At 33.9% G+C, this 21,011-nt stretch overlaps 2 protein-coding genes across 2 annotated transcripts; one reads left to right on the top strand and one right to left on the bottom strand.

The window, feature by feature from the left end:
* Nucleotides 1–489: 489 nt before the first annotated feature.
* Nucleotides 490–20,266, top strand: LOC124432216 (CAD protein). Its single transcript, XM_046980934.1, has 25 exons — nt 490–748; nt 1,590–1,728; nt 2,078–2,363; nt 2,470–2,786; nt 2,925–3,492; nt 3,566–3,799; nt 3,901–4,545; nt 4,658–5,210; nt 5,283–6,085; nt 6,179–6,377; nt 6,456–6,607; nt 6,694–6,798; nt 13,343–13,591; nt 14,212–14,463; nt 15,260–15,424; nt 15,849–16,010; nt 16,216–16,387; nt 16,474–16,589; nt 17,361–17,757; nt 17,850–18,172; nt 18,257–18,398; nt 18,477–18,547; nt 18,628–18,806; nt 19,142–19,346; nt 19,590–20,266. The coding sequence occupies exons 1-25, from the start codon at nt 631–633 to the stop codon at nt 19,785–19,787; spliced, it is 6,750 nt and encodes a 2,249-aa protein (XP_046836890.1). The 5' UTR covers nt 490–630; the 3' UTR covers nt 19,788–20,266.
* On the bottom strand, nt 6,856–12,249 carry LOC124432217. Its single transcript, XM_046980935.1, has 4 exons — nt 11,711–12,249; nt 10,385–10,677; nt 8,388–10,255; nt 6,856–8,302 (listed from the first exon to the last, which is right to left on the bottom strand). Exons 1-4 carry the CDS (start codon nt 11,920–11,922, stop codon nt 7,454–7,456), a joined length of 3,222 nt encoding a protein of 1,073 aa, XP_046836891.1. The 5' UTR covers nt 11,923–12,249; the 3' UTR covers nt 6,856–7,453.
* Nucleotides 20,267–21,011: the final 745 nt, after the last annotated feature.

Raw genomic sequence — 21,011 nt, 5'->3', positions numbered from 1 at the left:
TTTTTTTAAATATTATATCAATTAATACTCGAAACGATTAAACTTCCCAATACATTTTATAAAAGATTGATCGTTACTTCGGTAAAAAAATATGGCTTTCGATGTTCAAAGGAAAAAAAAAAAAAGAAAGAGATCAGTACTGTAGAAAAGATAGAAAAAGCTAAACGATTCTTAGAATTAAATTGAAGATTCTAACTAATTTGGACCATTAAGCTATCCAGACTTTTTGATTAACTCAATAAAACGGAAGAATGTCCACTTAAGTTAAATGCTTATACTCGAGCCCAATATTATTCTTATTATTATTATTATTGTAACGTTAATAGTATCGATCGAAATCAATTTCAATTTCAATTCAAAATTCCCTCGTAGATCGTTATCTCATATGGCGCATGCGCAATCTCTGATGGAAGTCTTTAGAACTGGTCACATGATGATTCATGCAAAAGATGTGGCGCTCGTGTATCGTTTCTAACACGTCCACAGTGTTTCCGGTACATACTCGCCGGTAACTTGCTTAAGTATCTTCTCGTAGCTCGAAGCGAGCAGTCTACCGCGGTACGTGAACGTGCGTCGAAAGTGTGATATACACGTGTATACGTTTTTATTTTTTTTCTGTTCTTCAACAAAATGTCTAAACACCCGTCAAAATTTGCAGAGAATTGTAATGCTTATCTCTTATTAGAGGATGGCACCGTATTCCCAGGAAGACGCTTCGGTGCCGATATATCCGTCGACGGTGAAATCGGTGAGTTTTCGTTACACGTGCCTTTACTGATGTTCATCGATTAAATTCAAACGTTCTTCCGTGACAATATCTTTCTCGAAATTAATTTTGTTTTCTTTTATTTTTTTTTTCTTATTTTTTTTTTTTTCTTTTATTTACATTTTTTTTTCATCCTTCTTTCTCTCCTTCATCCTTTTCCCTTTAAAAAGTTTTGATTTGCGAAAGATTCAATGTTTCTACTGCGTTATAACCACATTTCCCTCGATAATGTTTGTTATCGATTTCGATGAGACTTTTTCATCGCCGGCAATGTGAATAAAGCGCCTATTCCAAATGAATAAAGGAAGGGAACACGTGGGATTCGTTTAGCTTTGTCTTCATTGATGCGATCAAACTAATCGTCTTAATAATTGCCTTTAGGGTCATTGAAAATTACTTTTAACGATGAATATTATTCAGAGAGGGAGAGAGAGAGAGAAAGAGGAAAAAATTTACACGTACAATTTAACACTTTGAAAATTCGCACTTCTTTTTCTCCTTTTTTTTTTTTCCTTTCTTTTTTTATTTCTTCTTTCACAGCTTCCATGCTAATGTGATTATGAGCAATTTTTTTTTTCTATTAAAAATTCGAAATGACATTGTCCTATATAAATATTTACGAGCAATCGCTGTTTATTAATTTAATATACATTTAATTTTTCGATGATAGATTGATAACCATAAATGGATCGATTCTATTGCTCTGTCATTAATTTCAAATTGTTTTCACTTTAAAAACACTTTAGAAAGACAATTGTTCTGTGGATCGCGAAGCGAACTAGAAATTCTCATGTAATGTATATTTAACGAATACGTATTTTAGTATTTCAGACCGGTATGGTGGGTTATCCTGAGTCGCTAACTGATCCTTCTTACCATGCACAAATTCTGGTACTTACATATCCTTTAGTAGGTAACTACGGCGTCTTTGGTGATGAAAAAGATGAACACGGTATACCATAGTAAGTGTGAGTGCGTGTTTTCATGCATGTAATTCCAACAAACAAACAAATAAATAAATGATCGTCTCAATATTATTGATATAATATATATATATATATATATATATATATATATATATATATATATCGTTATCGTATCTTTAAATAAACAAGCACATACTAGAATTGTCAAATATTTTTTCAACGATAACATTTCCTAATCATCGATTGATCATTAAGATATATATGTATATATATATATATATATATATATATATATATATATATGTATATATATATATATGTATATATATATATATATATGTATATATATATGTATATATCTAATGAAAATTCTATTCAATTATAGTTGGTTCGAATCGGATCGAATTTGGGCGGCCGGTCTAATAGCCGGAGAAATTTGCGAAATACCGAGTCATTGGCGTCAGACAAAAAATCTTTCTCAATGGTTGGAAGAACAAATAGTTCCAGGTATATACGAAGTCGATACTAGGGCCCTTACAAAGATTATTCGTGAGAAGGGTTCCATATTGGGTAGGATCGTCTTAGGACAGCCCCCTTTTTCTAATATCTCGCCTCTTCAATCACCGTTGACAGATCCTAATAAAAGAAATCTCGTTGCAGAGGTTTCCCGTGTAAGTTCGAATCCTTGTTATTTTTTTTTTTTTTAATGTGTTATTTCTTGTTTTGTTTTTATTTTTTTATGTTAAACAAAGCCCCTGATATATGATTGTACTTTAGGTATCACCAAGGACGTACAATCCTAATGGATCGCCTCGTATATGCGTCGTCGATTGTGGATTAAAATACAATCAATTGAGACGTTTATTAAATCGTGGTGCTCGAGTGGACGTTGTCCCATGGAATTACGACTTGAAAACGGCCGAATACGACGGTCTGTTCTTAAGCAATGGACCTGGTGATCCAAGTACCTGCAAAACTACCATCGAGAATCTTTCTTCGGTCTTGGCGAATACAAAAAAAAGGCCAATTTTTGGTATATGCCTGGGACACCAGTTGCTTTCGATCGCTGCTGGTTGTACCACTTATAAAATGAGGTATGTTGAATCCACCTGTTGCATCGTAACGTTTTATAAAATTGAAGGCTGACACGATCAAAAATGAAATATATCTACAATCCAGTGAACTGTGATTTTTTTTTTTAACATCATGTTATCATTTGCATATACCTATAGTTATGGTAATCGTGGGCATAATCAACCTGCAACGCATCACGGAACAGGACGTTGCTATATGACTTCACAAAATCATGGATTTGCTGTTGATGCTAGTCAATTACCTAACGATTGGGAAGCACTTTTTACAAACACAAACGATAATAGTAACGAAGGTATCGTCCATTCGACGTTACCATATTTTTCTGTACAATTCCATCCGGAACATACTGCCGGTCCACAGGATTTAGAATGCCTTTTCGACATTTTTCTGGAGACTGTAATAGACAACATGGACGGTCATCCTCGAATATCTGTAAAAGATAGGCTTATTCAGAAGTTGAAATTCGAATCGTCTAAATCGATCGACGAATTTCGCCCGAAGAAGGTACTTATTTTAGGATCCGGAGGCCTTAGCATTGGTCAAGCTGGTGAATTTGATTATTCTGGATCTCAAGCGATTAAAGCATTGCAAGAAGAATGCATTCAAACGCTTCTCATCAATCCTAATATCGCAACTGTGCAAACTACCAAGGGGATGGCCGATAAGGTTTACTTCTTACCGATTATTGCAGAATATGTTGAACAAGTGAGTAAAAATACGTTTATCTTTAAATATTCTTCGTGTTATTAATTCATTAATGGGAATATTTATTATATAGGTAATACGTTCAGAAAGACCAGATGGTGTACTTTTAACTTTTGGTGGACAAACTGCCCTGAATTGTGGTGTAGAATTAGAAAAGACCGGCGTGTTCGAAAAGTACAATGTTAAGATTTTAGGAACACCAATCGAATCCATTATACAGACGGAAGATAGAAAGATATTTGCAGAACGCATCGGTGAGATTCACGAAAAGGTCGCACCAAGTGCGGCAGTATATTCCATTCAAGAGGTAAATTGTATACGATAAACAATATTTGATTGCATTTACATTTAAATAAGAAAACTGTTTCGTTGAATATGTTTTTTTTTTTTGTTCTTTTTTTTAATAAGGCTTTAGAAGCGGCGGAGAAACTTGGTTATCCTGTTATGGCAAGAGCAGCATTTTCTCTCGGTGGTCTTGGGTCGGGATTCGCAAATACAAAAGAAGAATTGAAAATTCTAGCTCAACAGGCTCTTGCTCAGTCCAATCAACTGATCATAGACAAATCTTTGAAAGGTTGGAAGGAAGTCGAGTACGAAGTTGTACGAGATGCTTACGACAATTGTATTACTGTTTGTAACATGGAAAACGTTGATCCTCTTGGAATTCACACGGGAGAATCCATTGTTGTGGCACCAAGTCAAACCCTATCGAATCGAGAATACAACATGCTTCGAACCACGGCTATCAACGTGATAAGACATTTTGGAATCGTAGGAGAATGTAATATTCAATATGCTTTGAATCCAAACACCGAGGAGTATTACATCATTGAAGTGAACGCCAGGCTATCGAGAAGTTCTGCTTTGGCTAGTAAAGCTACCGGTTATCCTCTTGCTTATGTAGCTGCCAAGTTGGCACTGGGTATTCCTTTGCCAGATATTCGTAATTCGGTCACTGGACAAACAACCGCTTGTTTTGAGCCCAGTTTGGACTATTGTGTTGTAAAAATACCGAGATGGGATCTCAGTAAATTCCACAGAGTCAGCACAAAGGTCTGATTTTTTATCATTCTTGTCATAATCTTGACTTGTTTATCTATTATTTAATTTCTTTTGTTTTTCCCCTTTTTTTTTATAAATATTTGGTTGCTTTTTTTTCTTTTAGATCGGTAGTTCAATGAAAAGCGTGGGAGAGGTAATGGCGATTGGTCGTAAGTTCGAGGAAGCTTTCCAAAAGGCTTTGAGAATGGTCGACGAAAATGTGAATGGTTTCGATCCGTATATCAAATTTGTAAATGACGAAGAATTAGAAAAACCAACGGACAAGAGAATGTTTGTCTTAGCTGCATCTATAAAAGCCGGATATTCTTTAGATCGACTTTACGAACTCACCAAAATAGATCGTTGGTTTCTACAAAAGATGAAAAACATTATCGATTACTATTCAGTTTTGGAGAGTATCGATCATACGAAATTGTCATACGATGTGTTATTACGTGCAAAACAAATTGGATTTTCGGACAAACAAATAGCCACTGTAGTGAAGAGCTCTGAACTAGCCGTACGTATACAAAGACAAGAAAGTAACATCAGACCTATGGTTAAACAGATAGATACGGTTGCTGCGGAATGGCCAGCGACTACGAATTATCTTTATTTAACGTACAATGGTACTACACATGACGTAGAATTCCCTGGTGGTTACACGATGGTTATAGGTAAAAAATATACCCATAAATTATTATTCATCGTTTAATTAACGATTTTATTAATTATATAAATTTTTCTAGGATCTGGAGTATATAGAATCGGTAGTTCCGTAGAATTCGATTGGTGCGCGGTAAGTTGTCTGCGCGAATTACGAAATTTGGATCGTAAAACTATTATGGTTAATTATAATCCAGAGACAGTCAGTACAGATTATGACATGAGCGATCGTCTATATTTCGAAGAGATCACATTCGAAGTAGTAATGGACATATACGATTATGAGTGTCCAGAAGGAATAATTCTGTCCATGGGTGGACAATTGCCAAATAATATAGCTATGAATCTTCACAGGCAGCAAGCTAGAATACTTGGAACATCACCGGAATCTGTGGACGGGGCAGAAAATCGTTTTAAGTTTTCTCGCATGTTGGATGGAATAGGAATTTCACAGCCGAGATGGAAGGAGTTAACGAATCTTAAATCTGCCATTGAATTTTGCGAAGAAGTTGGTTATCCTTGTCTGGTACGGCCATCTTACGTTTTAAGCGGGGCTGCTATGAACGTGGCACACTCCAATCAAGATCTAGAATCTTATTTGAAAAGTGCCAGCGAGGTCAGTAAAGAACATCCCGTCGTAATATCGAAGTTCATATTGGAAGCAAAGGAAATCGATGTCGATGCTGTCGCGTACGATGGGGTGATTCTTTGCATGGCTGTTTCTGAACACGTCGAAAACGCTGGTGTACATTCAGGTGATGCCACTCTCGTAACTCCCCCACAAGATATCAATTCAGAAACTCTGACAAAAATCAAGTCCATTTCCAAAGCTATTGCGGCGTCTTTAGGAGTAACTGGTCCCTTTAACATGCAATTAATCGCTAAGGTAATCAAATAGAAATATATATATATATATATATATATATATATATATATATATATATATATATATCGTTTTATTTCGTTTATTTTTTCTTAGGACAATGAGTTGAAAGTTATAGAATGCAACGTACGAGTATCAAGATCGTTTCCTTTCGTTTCGAAAACCTTGGATCATGATTTTGTTGCGATGGCTACGCGATTGATAATCGGGGAATCAATCGATCCTGTTGACGTTCTAGCTGGATGTGGAAAAGTTGGTGTAAAAGTTCCACAATTTTCATTCTCACGCCTCGCAGGTCAATATTGACTCCAAGAAATATTTTTAATGAAAATAAAGCACGATATGGTCATATTTTATTATTTGCGGTTTATAGGTGCCGATGTCATGTTGGGCGTTGAAATGGTATCAACAGGAGAAGTTGCTTGCTTCGGAGAGAATCGTTACGAGGCGTATCTTAAAGGAATGATGAGTACCGGTTTTCATATTCCCCAGAAAGGAATCTTACTCTCAATAGGAAGTTTTAAAGTAAGTTTATAATATTTCGTATATCTTTCAGAGAGAAATATAAAAAAAAAAAAATATGACTAATAATAAACGAATACTTATTGCAGCATAAAATGGAATTATTACCTGCTATTAGAAGTCTTCACAAAATGGGTTATAAGTTATATGCTAGCATGGGCACAGCTGACTTTTATACTGAACACGGTGTCGAGGTATGTAGATAAAAAATTTATTTATAACTATTATTTTTGATTGATCTTATTCTTTAATGATAGATGAAAAATATTTATTTACATCTCGTGTGTATAGATATATATATATATGTATACACACGATCATAGCCATAACAAAGATTGCTTTTTTAACTTTAATGTACCTAGAAGTTTTACAAATGTATTTCATCTTGTGTTAATTGTTACGTATACACATATATACGATAAATTCTTCATATTTTATCACAAAATATGAAGAACTTATTGAAACAATCTTTTCATTATAAATTGAAATTATTACTTTCCATTTCTATTACTTTAATTGTTAAAATAATACAGAATTAATTATAGCAAGTTGTCTTATACCTATTGCATTCGAATTAAAATGATACTTTATACAATTAATGCTACATCAAATCTGTTTCATCGTAACTGTTCTCTCAAATATCGAAAAGTATTCGTCGAGTATTTGTCCTTCGTTGAAACGCACGTACTTTACAAAATAATCTAAAAACAATAAATATCAAATAAGGGCTAGCATCAATTTCAAATACGTTTGCGTTTACGTTTACTTTCCTTTAGTCCTTTAACTATTTAACACTAGTTATACATACATATATGTAGGAACACTGTTTTAAAGAGAATTCAAACTAATTCAAATATAAGTTGTCTCGGACAAGAACGAATCGTTTTCATTTTCTACGAGCGATAAAACTCTGTTCGTCGATTTTTCTTGTTTATCCCTTATTGGCACCGATGAGTTTAAACTTTCCCGATCATTTTGAACTTTCTTTGTCGGAGAAGATACTTCCATAATCGGATCGAACATTCTGTTTGTTGAACTAGGTATTCGGCCAGTCGGACTAGGTACTTTGTTTATTGGACTAGGTATTTGCCTAGTCGGATTGGATATTTTGTTTGTTGGACTAGCTACTCGCCTAATCGGACTGGTTACTTTGTCCACTGGATTAGGTACTCGCCTTGTCGGACTGGATACTTTATCCGTTGAGATAGGTACTGGTGGAGTCGGTGTCGCTACGCGATTTATTCTGGATGAAGGAGGTGTACGTGGTCTTTCCTCAATCATTGCTTTCGTTACCGACGCAGAATCATACGTATGATCCTTTATGTCCGATTGCTTCGTTTCGTTCGCAACAGGTGGTAATTTTTCTAGAGATTCTTTAGTAAAACGATTTTTCAATGGCACAGCAAAAATTGGCTCTTCGACATTTCTGATTGGCTTTTGCTGTGGAACATTTTCGGCCAATTTATAATCCTGCCGTTTTCTAAGGACCCTAATTTTATCGCGATATGCTTTAGCATCTTCCTTCCATCTTGGATGTTCGCAAAGAAGAATAGAGAGTCGATCTGCCTGATCTAAATATATCATCTTTTGTTGAATAGCACGATATTGATGAAAACGTTCGCCCATTTTAATAAAGTGACTGATGAAAAAGTCTAATAATGCGCATAGTCTTATGCCTTCCAAATCGGCACATCGTACCTGAAAATAGGAAAATTTTTTTCTTGGAAAATAATAAATAGCGAAAAATAAAGAAAAAATATTAACACTTTGGAAGAATACTTACCGAAATTTCAATAACCGAATCCGTTGCCTTACGCGGATTTATCAGCGTTTTGTTAGTCACCGTCGGTCTGTTAGCATAGATCTTCTGCTCATCCTCGGTCCGGCTTAAATTTTTGGCGTTCACCCAAAAACCACCAGGTCGAGTATCCGTGTATATAGCTTTACCGCTCTTTGTCGTACTATACTCGTCCTCGGTCGACTTGGACATAGGCTTGTGAACATATCCGGTAAGGGCCGGATTAATCAACGTCAAGACATTGGCGGTAAGGATGTTTAAAAGTAATCCAAAATTAATTTGAGGAAAGAATTGCTGATTATACTTGACGTTCTCCATCGCATGAAAGACGTACATTATTGGATTCTCGAGAATTCGCTTGATCTGCTTCTGCGTGTGTAATAGATGCTCGCTTGGTATTTTTTGAAAGAGATTCCTGTCTCTGATAAAATAATCCGATAGAATCGGATCGTTCTGACTGATGTAATAATACATGGATTCCAGAAATTTAATTAGACACTCGCCAGTCCGATTATTCGGCCATTTACTCGGTCTATCATTCTCTTCTATCATCCAAAATAGTCTATTCCTGATGTGTGCCGTCGTCAGTCCGAACATAGAATCGAATACCGGCCTTATAAATGTCTTGTGCAGCATCAGTGCCATCAAGTAAACTTGTATCTGAGCAGATGTCATACAAGTCTCCAAATATCGTTCGGCAGCGGGAAACGTCAATAGCCATTCAATATTTTCATAAATATTTAAACCCTTCCTAGGCGAAAATCCTTCCGGTACTATGTAACATCCCAAATTTCTTATTTCCCCAAGATCGTCGTCGCTGGGCCAGGTGCTACGAGGACGATTCAACCATTCTTTAGCATCATCGGGCCATTGGGACCAAATACTTGGTATGATCTCGTAAGGTTCTACCATGGTGAGTTTCGTTGCGTGAGATATTATTACCTTGTCGTAATAAATAATACAACCCTCTGGTTTCATATCTTCCACCGAGTCGTGATCGAATCCAAAAACGTCAATTAGCTGATGGATGAAGACTCCGAAAAAGTGTTTCATAAAGTAAAGACTGCTAACATAAAAGACGTTGTAATTGTAACGTTTAAGAACCTGTCGTATTCTTTTCTGCTTGTTGTTCATTGGATATCTTTTTTCCTCGAGAGGATCGTATATTTTTCCCTCGCTGGTGTAAGTGATCTTTTTGAAACATTTCCGTGGTATTTGACTTATATCGGAATCTTCGTCGGGATATACGGTTTCTGTATTCTTCGATACATCACCGCTAGTATATAAATCGTCGCAACTTCGCGAGAGGTTACAAGTATGATTACAGCTACAATCGCTGTCACTGTCGACTACATAGTTCCCAGATCTATAACCAGAACTGATGCTACTTGCTCGACTAAAGTTCGAATAAAGTTTCGTTTTATTGTAATGTTTGGTCCTTGAATGATGACCTCCACAATTCGGATAACCGTTTCTCGGAGGTGGTTCGGGAACTCTAGAGGATCTTTCCTCGATCAAAGAATGTACCTTATAATGATCCGATTCGACTTTGATTCGATCATGAGAACTGCCCGGTTCATAAATGTTCTCTTGGGAAAAACATTTTTGTTTTTCGTACAGAGTATCTTCGTCGTAAAGGTTAGACGTGGAATTACTATGATTGTACTTCGAAGACCGAAGAGAATTTTTGGATTGCTTATCTAGAACTACGCCTCTATTCCGTGTGTATTTTGAACAGTATATGCTATCTCCGTCACTGTAAAAGCCATCGTCGTTTTTCATACCATTTGATTCTTCTTCCGCTATCACTTTTTTCAATAGTGTATCCTCCTGCAGTTGTAGTTTCACATATCCTATATATGTATATATATATATAATATATATATATATATATATATATATATACATATACATATAGATAATATATAATAAGTAATTCTTAAAATTATATCGCAAAATAATATTGACTTTTTTGTACCAACCTCGATGTTCGGTTTGTTTCAATATCATACTATAAATGGAATTATCGTTCATAGGGCTATAAGTTGCATCTTCCTCGATAACCTCAATGTTGTCGTGTACAACGTAAATTCGAACGGGTTGTAGTGGTTCAATGGTTGGACGTAAAGTTTGTCTTGACGACGTAAAGCCTACGTTCCGTGCTACTTCTTCCTGAAGAACGTCCGGCAATAAGACATGCTTATGCGGAGCCAATTGTTCGTTTAAGTCCGCTTCGCGAGACGACACCAACCCTTTCCTAATGCGTGCGATATCCCTGAAAGTAATTATTTGCTATAAAAGATTTTTAAACTGGACGATTTTTCACGAGCTATCACAATATCACGGTCATATTATTTATACAATATGATCGTAAAGATCGTCGATTAAATTAATCCATGTCAGAATAATTCGTATCAATATGATTCGTGGAATTCGTTCATTCGTGTTTTTTTCTTTCTCGCAAAGAACAAAGTCGATACAGAAGAAGAAGAAAAAGAAGAGAGAGAAAGAGAAAGATAAAGCACATTTCTTTGTGCTTGAAATTAATATTTAAGTTAACTACTTGATTTAATTTTTATATAATAGTCAAGTATTTTGATTTTGAATATATACATGACATAGTCAAGAAAGAATTATGATTGATAAAGTATACATCAATAGCCTTCTATGGCCCAAATCATCGTATCAGTATTTGAGATATCGAAATTATACGATTATAGATAAACTTATTTAATACTTGACCGTTTTAAAAACATGAGGATAACGCAAGCGCGATCAAAGTCTATATCTTACAACTTTCTACGGAACAATTTAATCATCCATATAAATGTTTAATATTGACATTGTTCTTATTTTTTTGAAAGATGTTACTAGAATATTTCTCAATATTGGTACATCTTATCAAAGAAAAAAATTATCTTTACACATCGAACACTATCGTAAAACTACAAATCATAAAAATCGTTCGAAAGTGACTGCAATGCTTCGAAAATAATATTCTTCGATAATAAAATTAAAATCATATATAAATGATTAAGAATGTAATCGTATCGAAGTTTAAAAAAATTAACATTTTATTTTTTCTGCATTGTCATCATTGATCTCTACTTGAGTTTAACTACCATCCACTGTATGACAAAAAAAAGGAAAAAAAAAATAAACGAAGGAAAAAACACTTAAAAATAATCGAGTAATCACGATATCGACAGAATACACGCACACTCTCACTCACTCACTCATATACACACGCACACATTCTCTCTTTGAGGGAAGTAACAAAAGAAAAAAAAAATGTCGATATGGCTTACTTTTCGTAATTTCCAAAGAATTGCACGCACATCATAAGATTATTAAGTACAAAGTGTTCTGGTTCGTTCCTTATGGTTCTTCTCAACCATTTCATTTCCATATCTTCATTCTCGTCATAGTCATCTTCCATATCGGAACTTCGATTTCTATCATCACCCTTAGCTTTCTTGCTCTTATCTTTTCTTGATCTTCTCGACTTGATGTTGCCCATTGTCTCTTCTCAAACGAACTCCTTTCGATGACGATAGGTTTACTTGTACGATAACTTTTTCCGAGGGTGGAGGGAGAAGATCGATATGTATGATCGACGATAGGATTATTTTTCGCGATCGCACTCGTGGTGTCCTTTATTTTTGATAAATAACTCCCGTCGTATTTTTTATTTTGAGCGTTACCCATACAAGGTAAGCTTTAACGATGTCAGCCATTGAAACCAATCATTGTAGGCGTACACGAAAGGTATCTGTACTCGATATTCCGCAAAGATCTGTGAGACAGTAGTCTCCCCGCGACTGCCGCCCGTCGATAAATAGCTATCTCGTTATCGAACAACCCAGGAGAACGTTTTTAATCAACTCTTCACTATCAGTTATCGACAAACACGTAAAATGTAAAAAATGTCCCGCCTACCTTGTATCATGATGACGTGATATATAAAACGTTGATCCTTTTACGAAAAGTTTAAATGCATTACAATTGCAGTAGGATTCGTTAGGAAAAGCTAAAATATATGAATCCGTAAGATTTAAAAGAACATTTCTTTCAAGATAAAATCATATATACTCCTCGTCGTAAATTAAAGTTTAGGATAGAATCTTTAGTTTGAGATTATCCAAGGAAGAGGAAATTAAATCAAGAGCTTGTCTATCGAAAACGTATACCTATTTCTATCTAAAATCATTATCATGTTTATCTTTTTAACAATTATAGATTTATATCGAACAGATTTTACGTTCGATGATAAAAAGAAAAGGCTCAGGATAACAGGATCAATAATTAGTTAAAATATCTCTGTTTGATGATTGAAGGCTTGACAGATTTCCTGACGTCACATGCAGATATACCTACCAGTTACAATAGATAAAAATAACAATATTATCTAATCTTTCCCTTAACCCTTATCTTAACGCGATTATATCTATATTAATTTTTGGACTAGAATAAGTATTTTGCATTCCACTGGTATAATAAATATATCCATATGATATGGATCTCTGTTGATCTGGGGTGATTAAAAAAATAAAAAATGAAATTATTCGCAAAATCGAACTAATAAGCCATTTAAGTAATTGACAGTAAAATATATTAAGTATTAATCATTAGTTGAATTTGTTTTTTTACTTATCGTTGTATAAATATATATATACATATATGTGTATGTGTATGTATATATATATATATCATATATATTATTTATAGCGATTATCTTTTCGATAAGTCTAATCTTATTATCTACGTCTACCTATTCCGCACGATTAAACGATCTAAAATAATAGAATAAAAATAATAAAATAAATTAGAATCTTATTTATTATGGTGTGTGTGGGTTTGTGTGTGTGGGTGTGTGTGTGTGTGTGTGTGTGTGTGTGTGTAATTGATGATTTTAACCGTTTTAACATTCTTTTTCATAGATAGAACCGGTGCAATGGACTTTCGAAAACATCGGTGTTAATGAAGACTCGAGTCCGAGCGAATTGCGACATCTTGCTGATTTCCTTTCGAAAAAGCAATTCGATCTGGTCATTAATTTGCCAATGAGAAACGGAGGGGCTAGGCGTGTTTCAAACTTCATGACACATGGCTACCGTACTAGAAGATTAGCGGTAGATTACTCCGTTCCTCTTGTCACGGACGTAAAATGTGCCAAACTACTCGTCGAGGTAATGAACCATTAAAATAATTACGCCATGAAAATCTGATAATTTTGAAAATATAAAAAAGTTCGACGTTGAACGATGACTCATATTTTCAAAATTAATCTATGAAGTACTTAAACAAGTATTCCAATATAAGTAATGTTTCTTTATAATCGGAACGTTATAAAATACAGGTATCAAATGATCAAAGTCCAGCCGCATAGTTCAGCGATTAGCCGTCGACCTCTACTTTCGTAAAAATTTCTTAAAATCAATATTAAATCATTTCTTAACCTTTTATATTATCTCGCTAGATAAAAATAATAGTAAAACGTATAAATACTAATAGGATGTTAGTCGTGCGTACTAATGATGTGCATTGCGTATCATATTTCTAGCAATAATCTAATCGCTTTCTATACCTATATAGATATTTGTTTTTGTTCTTTTCTTTTACGATGAAAATAGCAAAGAGTGCTTACACTCGGTGAAATAAACAAAATTCTTACGATATTTTATAAGAGCATGAGACTTTGTTATGCAGTCGTATGGAATTGTACTATGCGATTCAAGGTCAATCGAGGGCGAACATAATGATCGGAATAACGTTTTAATACGATAACCCCTCTCCATTTTTACAATAGGCAATGAGAATATTGGGTGGACGTGCACCGCGTATGAAGACACACACGGATTGCATGTCCTCCAGAAGGATGATAAAGTTACCCGGTTTCATCGACGTGCACGTGCACACTCGTGATCCTGGCGCGAATCATAAAGAAGATTTCGCATCTTGCACGGCCGCCGCTTTGGCTGGAGGTATCACTATGATATTCGCGATGCCCAACACCAATCCAGCTGTCGTTGATCATCAATCCTTTGCCTTGGCAAAAGAGGTAAGAAATTGATATATATTATTAATGGTTTACGACCTTTACATAATTGATTTCATTGCTATCGTCACAATATTTCATTTATATTCTTAGCTTATCCTTATACTTCTCGCAAATACGTTTTTGGATTTGCAAGGAACGAGGGAGAAAAAAGAAAGGTCAATATACGAAGCTTTTTTATCAGATCTAAGTACGATTTTTTGTTTCTTTTTTTTTTTCTTCCTACAACTATACATTTCCGGTGTGAGCGTGAAAAAAAACTGTTCGCAAGTTTCATTCCATATCTTTTCTGTTTGATAAGTAGCGTGTATTGAGATAATAAATGATGTGTAAAAATTGTTTTACATCATTTATAATACTACGCTAAAAATAAAATCAAAGGAATGTTCGCGGACTCCATTCGACCTTGTGAATGAAGTTTGAAACTAGATCTCCTTACATCATCTAATATAACTCAATTTGAAAAGAGTTAGGCAAATGAAGACGTCCGTTTTGTATCAATTGAAAAGAGAAAAATTGTTAACATATTTGAGTCTCGTTTATATATATGAGAAAAATGTAAATATTTGCATCTTATCCTTTGATAAAACCTTTTTTCTCTTTGCCAAATTTATTAGCACACTTTCGAAAACGTGCGTCTTATCGAAAGGCACGTGATATAATCGATAAAAGCGGAAGTTGTCCATAATTGCATCAAAGATAAGCACTTTGATAATATAATCAACAAAATTACACTACTTATTCTTTAAATGGTTAATAATTTCTCTTTTAATTTCAATTTTTATTTTTATCTATTTAGCGTGCGATAGCCGGTGCACGATGCGATTATGCACTTTTCATAGGTGCTTCGGCGGACAACCATATTATAACACCAGAAATCGCTCCCCTCGCTGCAGGTCTCAAGATGTATCTTAACGAGACCTTCACGACGCTACGTCTGATTGATCTGACCGTTTGGATAAAGGTAAAGTCGAGACCTTCAATTCTATAAATGCATTCGTTGATTACTCATCTCTAATCCATTTCTAATCTCTAATACGGGGAAAAACGTAGGTACTTTCCTCAGGTACTTTGCAGATAACAGCTTATGTACACGATCGAATACACCTTATCGTGCATCTATCATATCACACAATACATTCCATTGCAGCATGTAACTTAGAATGTTAACCCGTTTTAATCATACTATCGCTGCAATTTTACAAGCCGGAGATTTGAAAGAGAGAGAGAGAGAGAGAGAGAAAAGCATTAGCAGAGATTGCAACCGTTCAAAACATTCTTATCTAACTTCGATAATAACAAGATATATAAAAGGATAAAAAATATCGAATTAGAAAGGATTAATATCACTTTTAACGTAACGTTTAATGTCACACGTTCATTTACAGCATTTCCAAAGCTGGCCGAAGAAATATCCTTTATGTGTTCACGCCGAAGGACAAACAACGGCAGCCATTCTTCTTTTGGCCAATTTACACAATAGACCAGTTCATATTTGTCACGTCGCAAGAAAAGAAGAAATTCAAATCATACGCGCTGCCAAGGAGAAGGTTTATACTTTTACATAATATGTATTTTAAAAATACATATATATATATATATATATATATATACATATTTTATATATATATATATATATTATTATATATATATACATATTTTATATATATATATTATTATATATATGTATATATATACATATTTTCTTTGGTCGATCGAATAAAAAATGTAATATATCTTGAAATATTTGTTCAGGGTCTTGCAGTTACATGCGAAGTATGTCCGCATCATCTTTTCCTCTGCAAAGACGATCTTAAACGTATAGGCGAAACGAAGGGTCAAGTACGACCTTCTCTGGTATCAAAAGAGGATCAGCAAGCATTATGGGACAATTTAGATGCTATTGATTGCTTCGCGACAGATCATGGTAAACAAAAGAAAGCGAAGATTTTATATCTGATCTGAGTTTTCAGTTTGCAAAGGAATAACCATTTGGATTTTTGTCTTTTTTAGCTCCTCACACCGTACAAGAAAAAACAAGCAAGAATGCACCTCCAGGTTTCCCAGGTTTGGAAACAATTTTACCATTGTTATTGAATGCCGTACACGATGGAAAACTTACGATGGAAGTAAGTATAAAAAAAAAAAATCGTTTACCGAACGACAAATAAAGAAAAAAAAATGGTAGATAATTTTTATCGAGAATTTTTTGCGCTCGAATATAAAAGATATGCGAAACAAAAAAAAAGAAAAAAAAGGAAGTTATTTATTAATGAAAGAAGTACATTGATTTCCTAACTAATTCTAAGAGTGAGGAATCGTGTTATATTTATCGCATTTCTAAAGACAAGCTTTATTTCGATATCTTTTCTCTTCGAGATAAGCCAGGAGACTTTATCCGATTAGGTATCATTGGCAAGGAGCGCGAAAGCCATAATGTTTTTATATACCTATTTCCTCTTTTTTTTCTTTTCTTTTTTTATTATTTATCTTTGCGATTATATATCTCTGTCATAGTTTTATTTGAACTGCAAATAAATTCAAAGCCTCTTTATTCTGATGTTTATTTATAAAAACACAAAAAACGTATTAATATTTCTGAACAGTTCCCGTTATTTCCGACACACCTTTCGGATAAAAATTCGTCGTTTCGTCGATTTTAAACTAACATATAATAAAAAAAACTCCTTTAAAATCCTACCAAATTCATCATTTTTAAAATTCCAACTCAAAAACTGTTGGAACCACTGTTTTCGAGTTGGAATTTAATAACCAATACTATCACGTGACATTGCAATTATGTTAACTAATAAGTTTAGAATGAAACGTAGGAAATATTTCATATTCTTCGTTTAATATCTAATGTAACATAAAAAAAAAGACGAACATATATATTGCAGGCACTGGTCGACAAGTTTTACAGAAATCCGAAGAAAATCTTCAATATACCAGATCAACCGAACACCTACGTTGAAGTTGATCTAGATGATGAATGGGTCATACCAGATGCTATGTCTTTTAGCAAAGCTCAATGGACACCATTCGCAGGGATGAAAATCCGTGGTTCGGTTCATAGAGTAGTTCTTAGAGGGGAAGTTGCTTACGTTGAAGGACAAGTTTTGGTTAATCCAGGATTCGGTCAGGATATCAGAGAAATTCAAATAAAGATGAAACATCCATCTATCGTTTATGCACCCACGATCGATGTAAACGTTAGTAGACCTGGATCAGGCTTAGATAATCTTTTATCGCCTAATATTCACGATCGTAATAGTGAATTGGAAGAAGAACAATTAGGTGAGGAAACGCGAACTATTATTGTATCTGATCTATAATAATTTATTCGTATCAGATATTTTACTTTACCCAATTATTTTATTTTTCTTCAGAACGCTATAATCACTTATTACAACCCATCATTCAAAAATCGAACGTTCATTTCGCATCGGACGTCGATCATCCAAAGCTATTAGGAGTTCAACGAACAATTTCACCGTTGTCCTTTAGTAGTTCTATACGTCACAAAAGCGAAAGTAATTTAAATCTCCATGTACAGCCAACGACATCGAATCACATTAGCTGCAACTTAACTGGACATCATATTCTTTCGGCGGATATCTTCAATAAGGAAGAATTGAAAGAAGTTTTCCATCTCGCCGAAACATTTCGTAACGCGATTCGAAAGGAACGAATGTTGGATCACATCTTGAGAGTAAGATTATTGATTATTGTGATATAGAAGTATTATCACATAAGCAGTTATTCGTCTTTAAAATTTTAATTTTATTTTATCTAGGGTAAAATTATGGCATCTATTTTCTACGAAGCCAGTACAAGAACTTCCTGTAGTTTCTCGGCTGCTATGGAACGACTTGGTGGAAGGGTAATATACATGGATGGTTCTACGTCGTCGGTGAAAAAGGGAGAAACTCTGGAAGGTTCGTAACTGCTCTTCTTTTTTTTTTTTTTTTTTTTTTTAATATATATTCTAATTGATGATCTTTTTTCGATCACAGATTCGGTAGCCGTAATGGCTGGTTACGCTGACGTCGTTGTTGTTCGACATCCAGAACCTGGTGCAGTATCAGTAAGTACACATATTCGAAATATTGCATAAGTAGATAAGTGACGAATAAACTATCCTATATATTATTATCTATTTTATAGAGAGCATCTCAACACTGTAGAAAGCCCCTAATAAATGCTGGCGATGGTGTTGGTGAACATCCCACTCAAGCCTTATTGGATATCTTCACAATTCGTGATGAGATCGGTACTGTGAACGGTCTGACAATTACGATGGTCGGCGATTTGAAGCATGGAAGAACCGTTCATTCTCTCGCCAGGTTAATGCAATAAAATCAAATTCTCTATCCTATACATCGATCGTAAATTATTAAATATAAAAATCCGTATCACAAAATTATCACTTTTTATTCTATATATTACAGTATAATAACAATCGTTCTAATTTATCTCTTTTCGATATCATTTTCATATTTTTATCATATAATAACGATCAATATTTGTTATCGATCAATGTATCTAAAGTAGTCGGTCAATTCGTATAAATCTTTTGATTCATAGAATTTTCGTTTCGTATTCATTACCAATTAAAAAAAATCTTTTATTCGATCCGTCAATATGTCGACTAATAATTATCATATTAACTCAATTTCAGGTTATTGACCTTGTATAACGTAGAACTACGATACGTTTCTCCGTCTGGACTTGAAATGCCCGAGCACGTAATGAATTATGTGTCAAAGCGCGGCGTATCCCAGGAAATGTTTCAAAGTCTTGAAGAGGCATTGCCAGATACGGACGTACTTTATATGACACGTATACAACGCGAACGTTTCGTAACCCAGGATGAATATCGACAGGTAAAAAGAATAATTTTGTACTGACATATATTACTCGTGTATAAAATATAAGAGATGTTAATGAATCTTATATCGATCATTAACTATCCTAAGCGTGTACGTTCATTCCACTTAATCATATTTTCATGTTCAATCACCTGTACCACTAATTACGAATTTCGATGTAAATTAGTTTTGAACTTTTCAAATGAGTCCAAAACGCGAAAATAAATCGTAATAAAAATGTTATTTATTTTTTCGCAGGTTTGTGGTCATTTCATAGTGACGCCGCAATTAATGTCGCGTGCCAAAAGGAAAATGGTAGTCATGCATCCCCTTCCACGTGTCTTCGAAATAAGTACAGAATTCGACATGGATCCTCGCGCTGCGTATTTTAGGCAAGCCGAGAATGGTGTTTACGTTCGCATGGCTCTTCTTGCCATGGTTCTAGGTCGTTTCTGATTCATCGAGGTCAATGTCCGTTTTCTTAGACCAGCTTGTGGGTTAAGGTCAAAACGTCGAAAAATTTCCTCAAGGAGAAGGCCACAGGAAATCACCCACCTGAAATTCCAATTAGACTGTGATAAATATCGTGCGTTACAACAAATTCTGCTAATTTACACATTACTGATATATATAAATATATATATATAAAAATATATATATATATATTACATAAAATGTAATATTTTCTTACAATCAATCAAAATTATAACACTTAAGCTGAAACTGTCCGAGAATCATGACAATATTATTCAAGAAAATATATCATTATAGTTTTATATTATAAATATTTTATCATATTTCTCTAGAGAATAATTCAAACTAGATTATGTATATAATCATTCCACTTAAATGTACGTTCGTTCAAATTTCTATATTGATTACGCGCCGTTTATATGGATTTAACAAACAAAATAAACAAGAAATACAAAGAAAAATTCTTCGTCGTTAAAAAAAATTATTTTTATTAATAATATGATAATCTTAATATATATATATATAAATGATTCTACGAAATATTAATCATAATCCTTTATTAAGCACGAAGAGATAATTAATCGTGATTTAAGTCACATCATGCTACGTAAATTATTTTGATTTACTTTTCAATATCTTATTGAGTCAGAGACTGTTTCATGATTTTCTTCGACGCTACGTCAGAAAATCTCACTCTTATGAGGCAAGGTAAAAGAATATAATTTTAATCCGATATAACGTTATCTCAAATCGTCACGAAGGTTATTTCATTATCTTCGTGTTTTTGTTCCACATTCTTTTATTTTAACATCATTCTCCTTAAACATGCAATCATTTATATCATAGAATATTCCTTTATTTCAATTATTTCAATTGTTTCAATTATTTCCAATTATTTTTAATTTTAATAAAATTATGACAGTAGAGGATAGGTTTAAAAGAGAGCAAATACTTTTACTAGTAAATATTTTCGATTTCTTTAATAATAATGATAATACTTATGTACACTGTTCGTGCATTTGCATATATATATATATATATATATATATATATATATATATATATATATATATATATATATATATATATATACACATTTATACATATCATATATAAATAAGCATTATTCTATAATAGGTGACGATAATGCACGATAATGCACTATAATTTACAAATACTTTTGGCATAAGATTATTTTATAAAAAA

The sequence above is a fragment of the Vespa crabro genome, chromosome 24 (assembly GCF_910589235.1).
Source record: "Vespa crabro chromosome 24, iyVesCrab1.2, whole genome shotgun sequence".
NCBI lineage: Eukaryota > Metazoa > Arthropoda > Insecta > Hymenoptera > Vespidae > Vespa > Vespa crabro.
The sequence above is the reverse complement of the archived record's forward strand: the minus strand, read 5'-3'. Positions and strand labels throughout refer to the sequence as shown.

Bases quoted from the DNA above. Each gene is read 5' to 3' on its own strand.
- LOC124432216 (XM_046980934.1), top strand. From the start codon at position 631: ATGTCTAAACACCCGTCAAAATTTGCAGAGAATTGTAATGCTTATCTC. The intron at 6,799-13,342 runs GTATGTAGATAA...TCTTTTTCATAG, and splicing joins ATACTGAACACGGTGTCGAG to ATAGAACCGGTGCAATGGAC. The intron at 16,011-16,215 runs GTTTATACTTTT...ATATTTGTTCAG, and splicing joins TACGCGCTGCCAAGGAGAAG to GGTCTTGCAGTTACATGCGA.
- LOC124432217 (XM_046980935.1), bottom strand. From the start codon at position 11,922: ATGGGCAACATCAAGTCGAGAAGATCAAGAAAAGATAAGAGCAAGAAA. The intron at 10,678-11,710 runs GTAAGCCATATC...AATTACTTTCAG, and splicing joins TTCTTTGGAAATTACGAAAA to GGATATCGCACGCATTAGGA. The intron at 8,303-8,387 runs GTAAGTATTCTT...TCCTATTTTCAG, and splicing joins ATTCGGTTATTGAAATTTCG to GTACGATGTGCCGATTTGGA.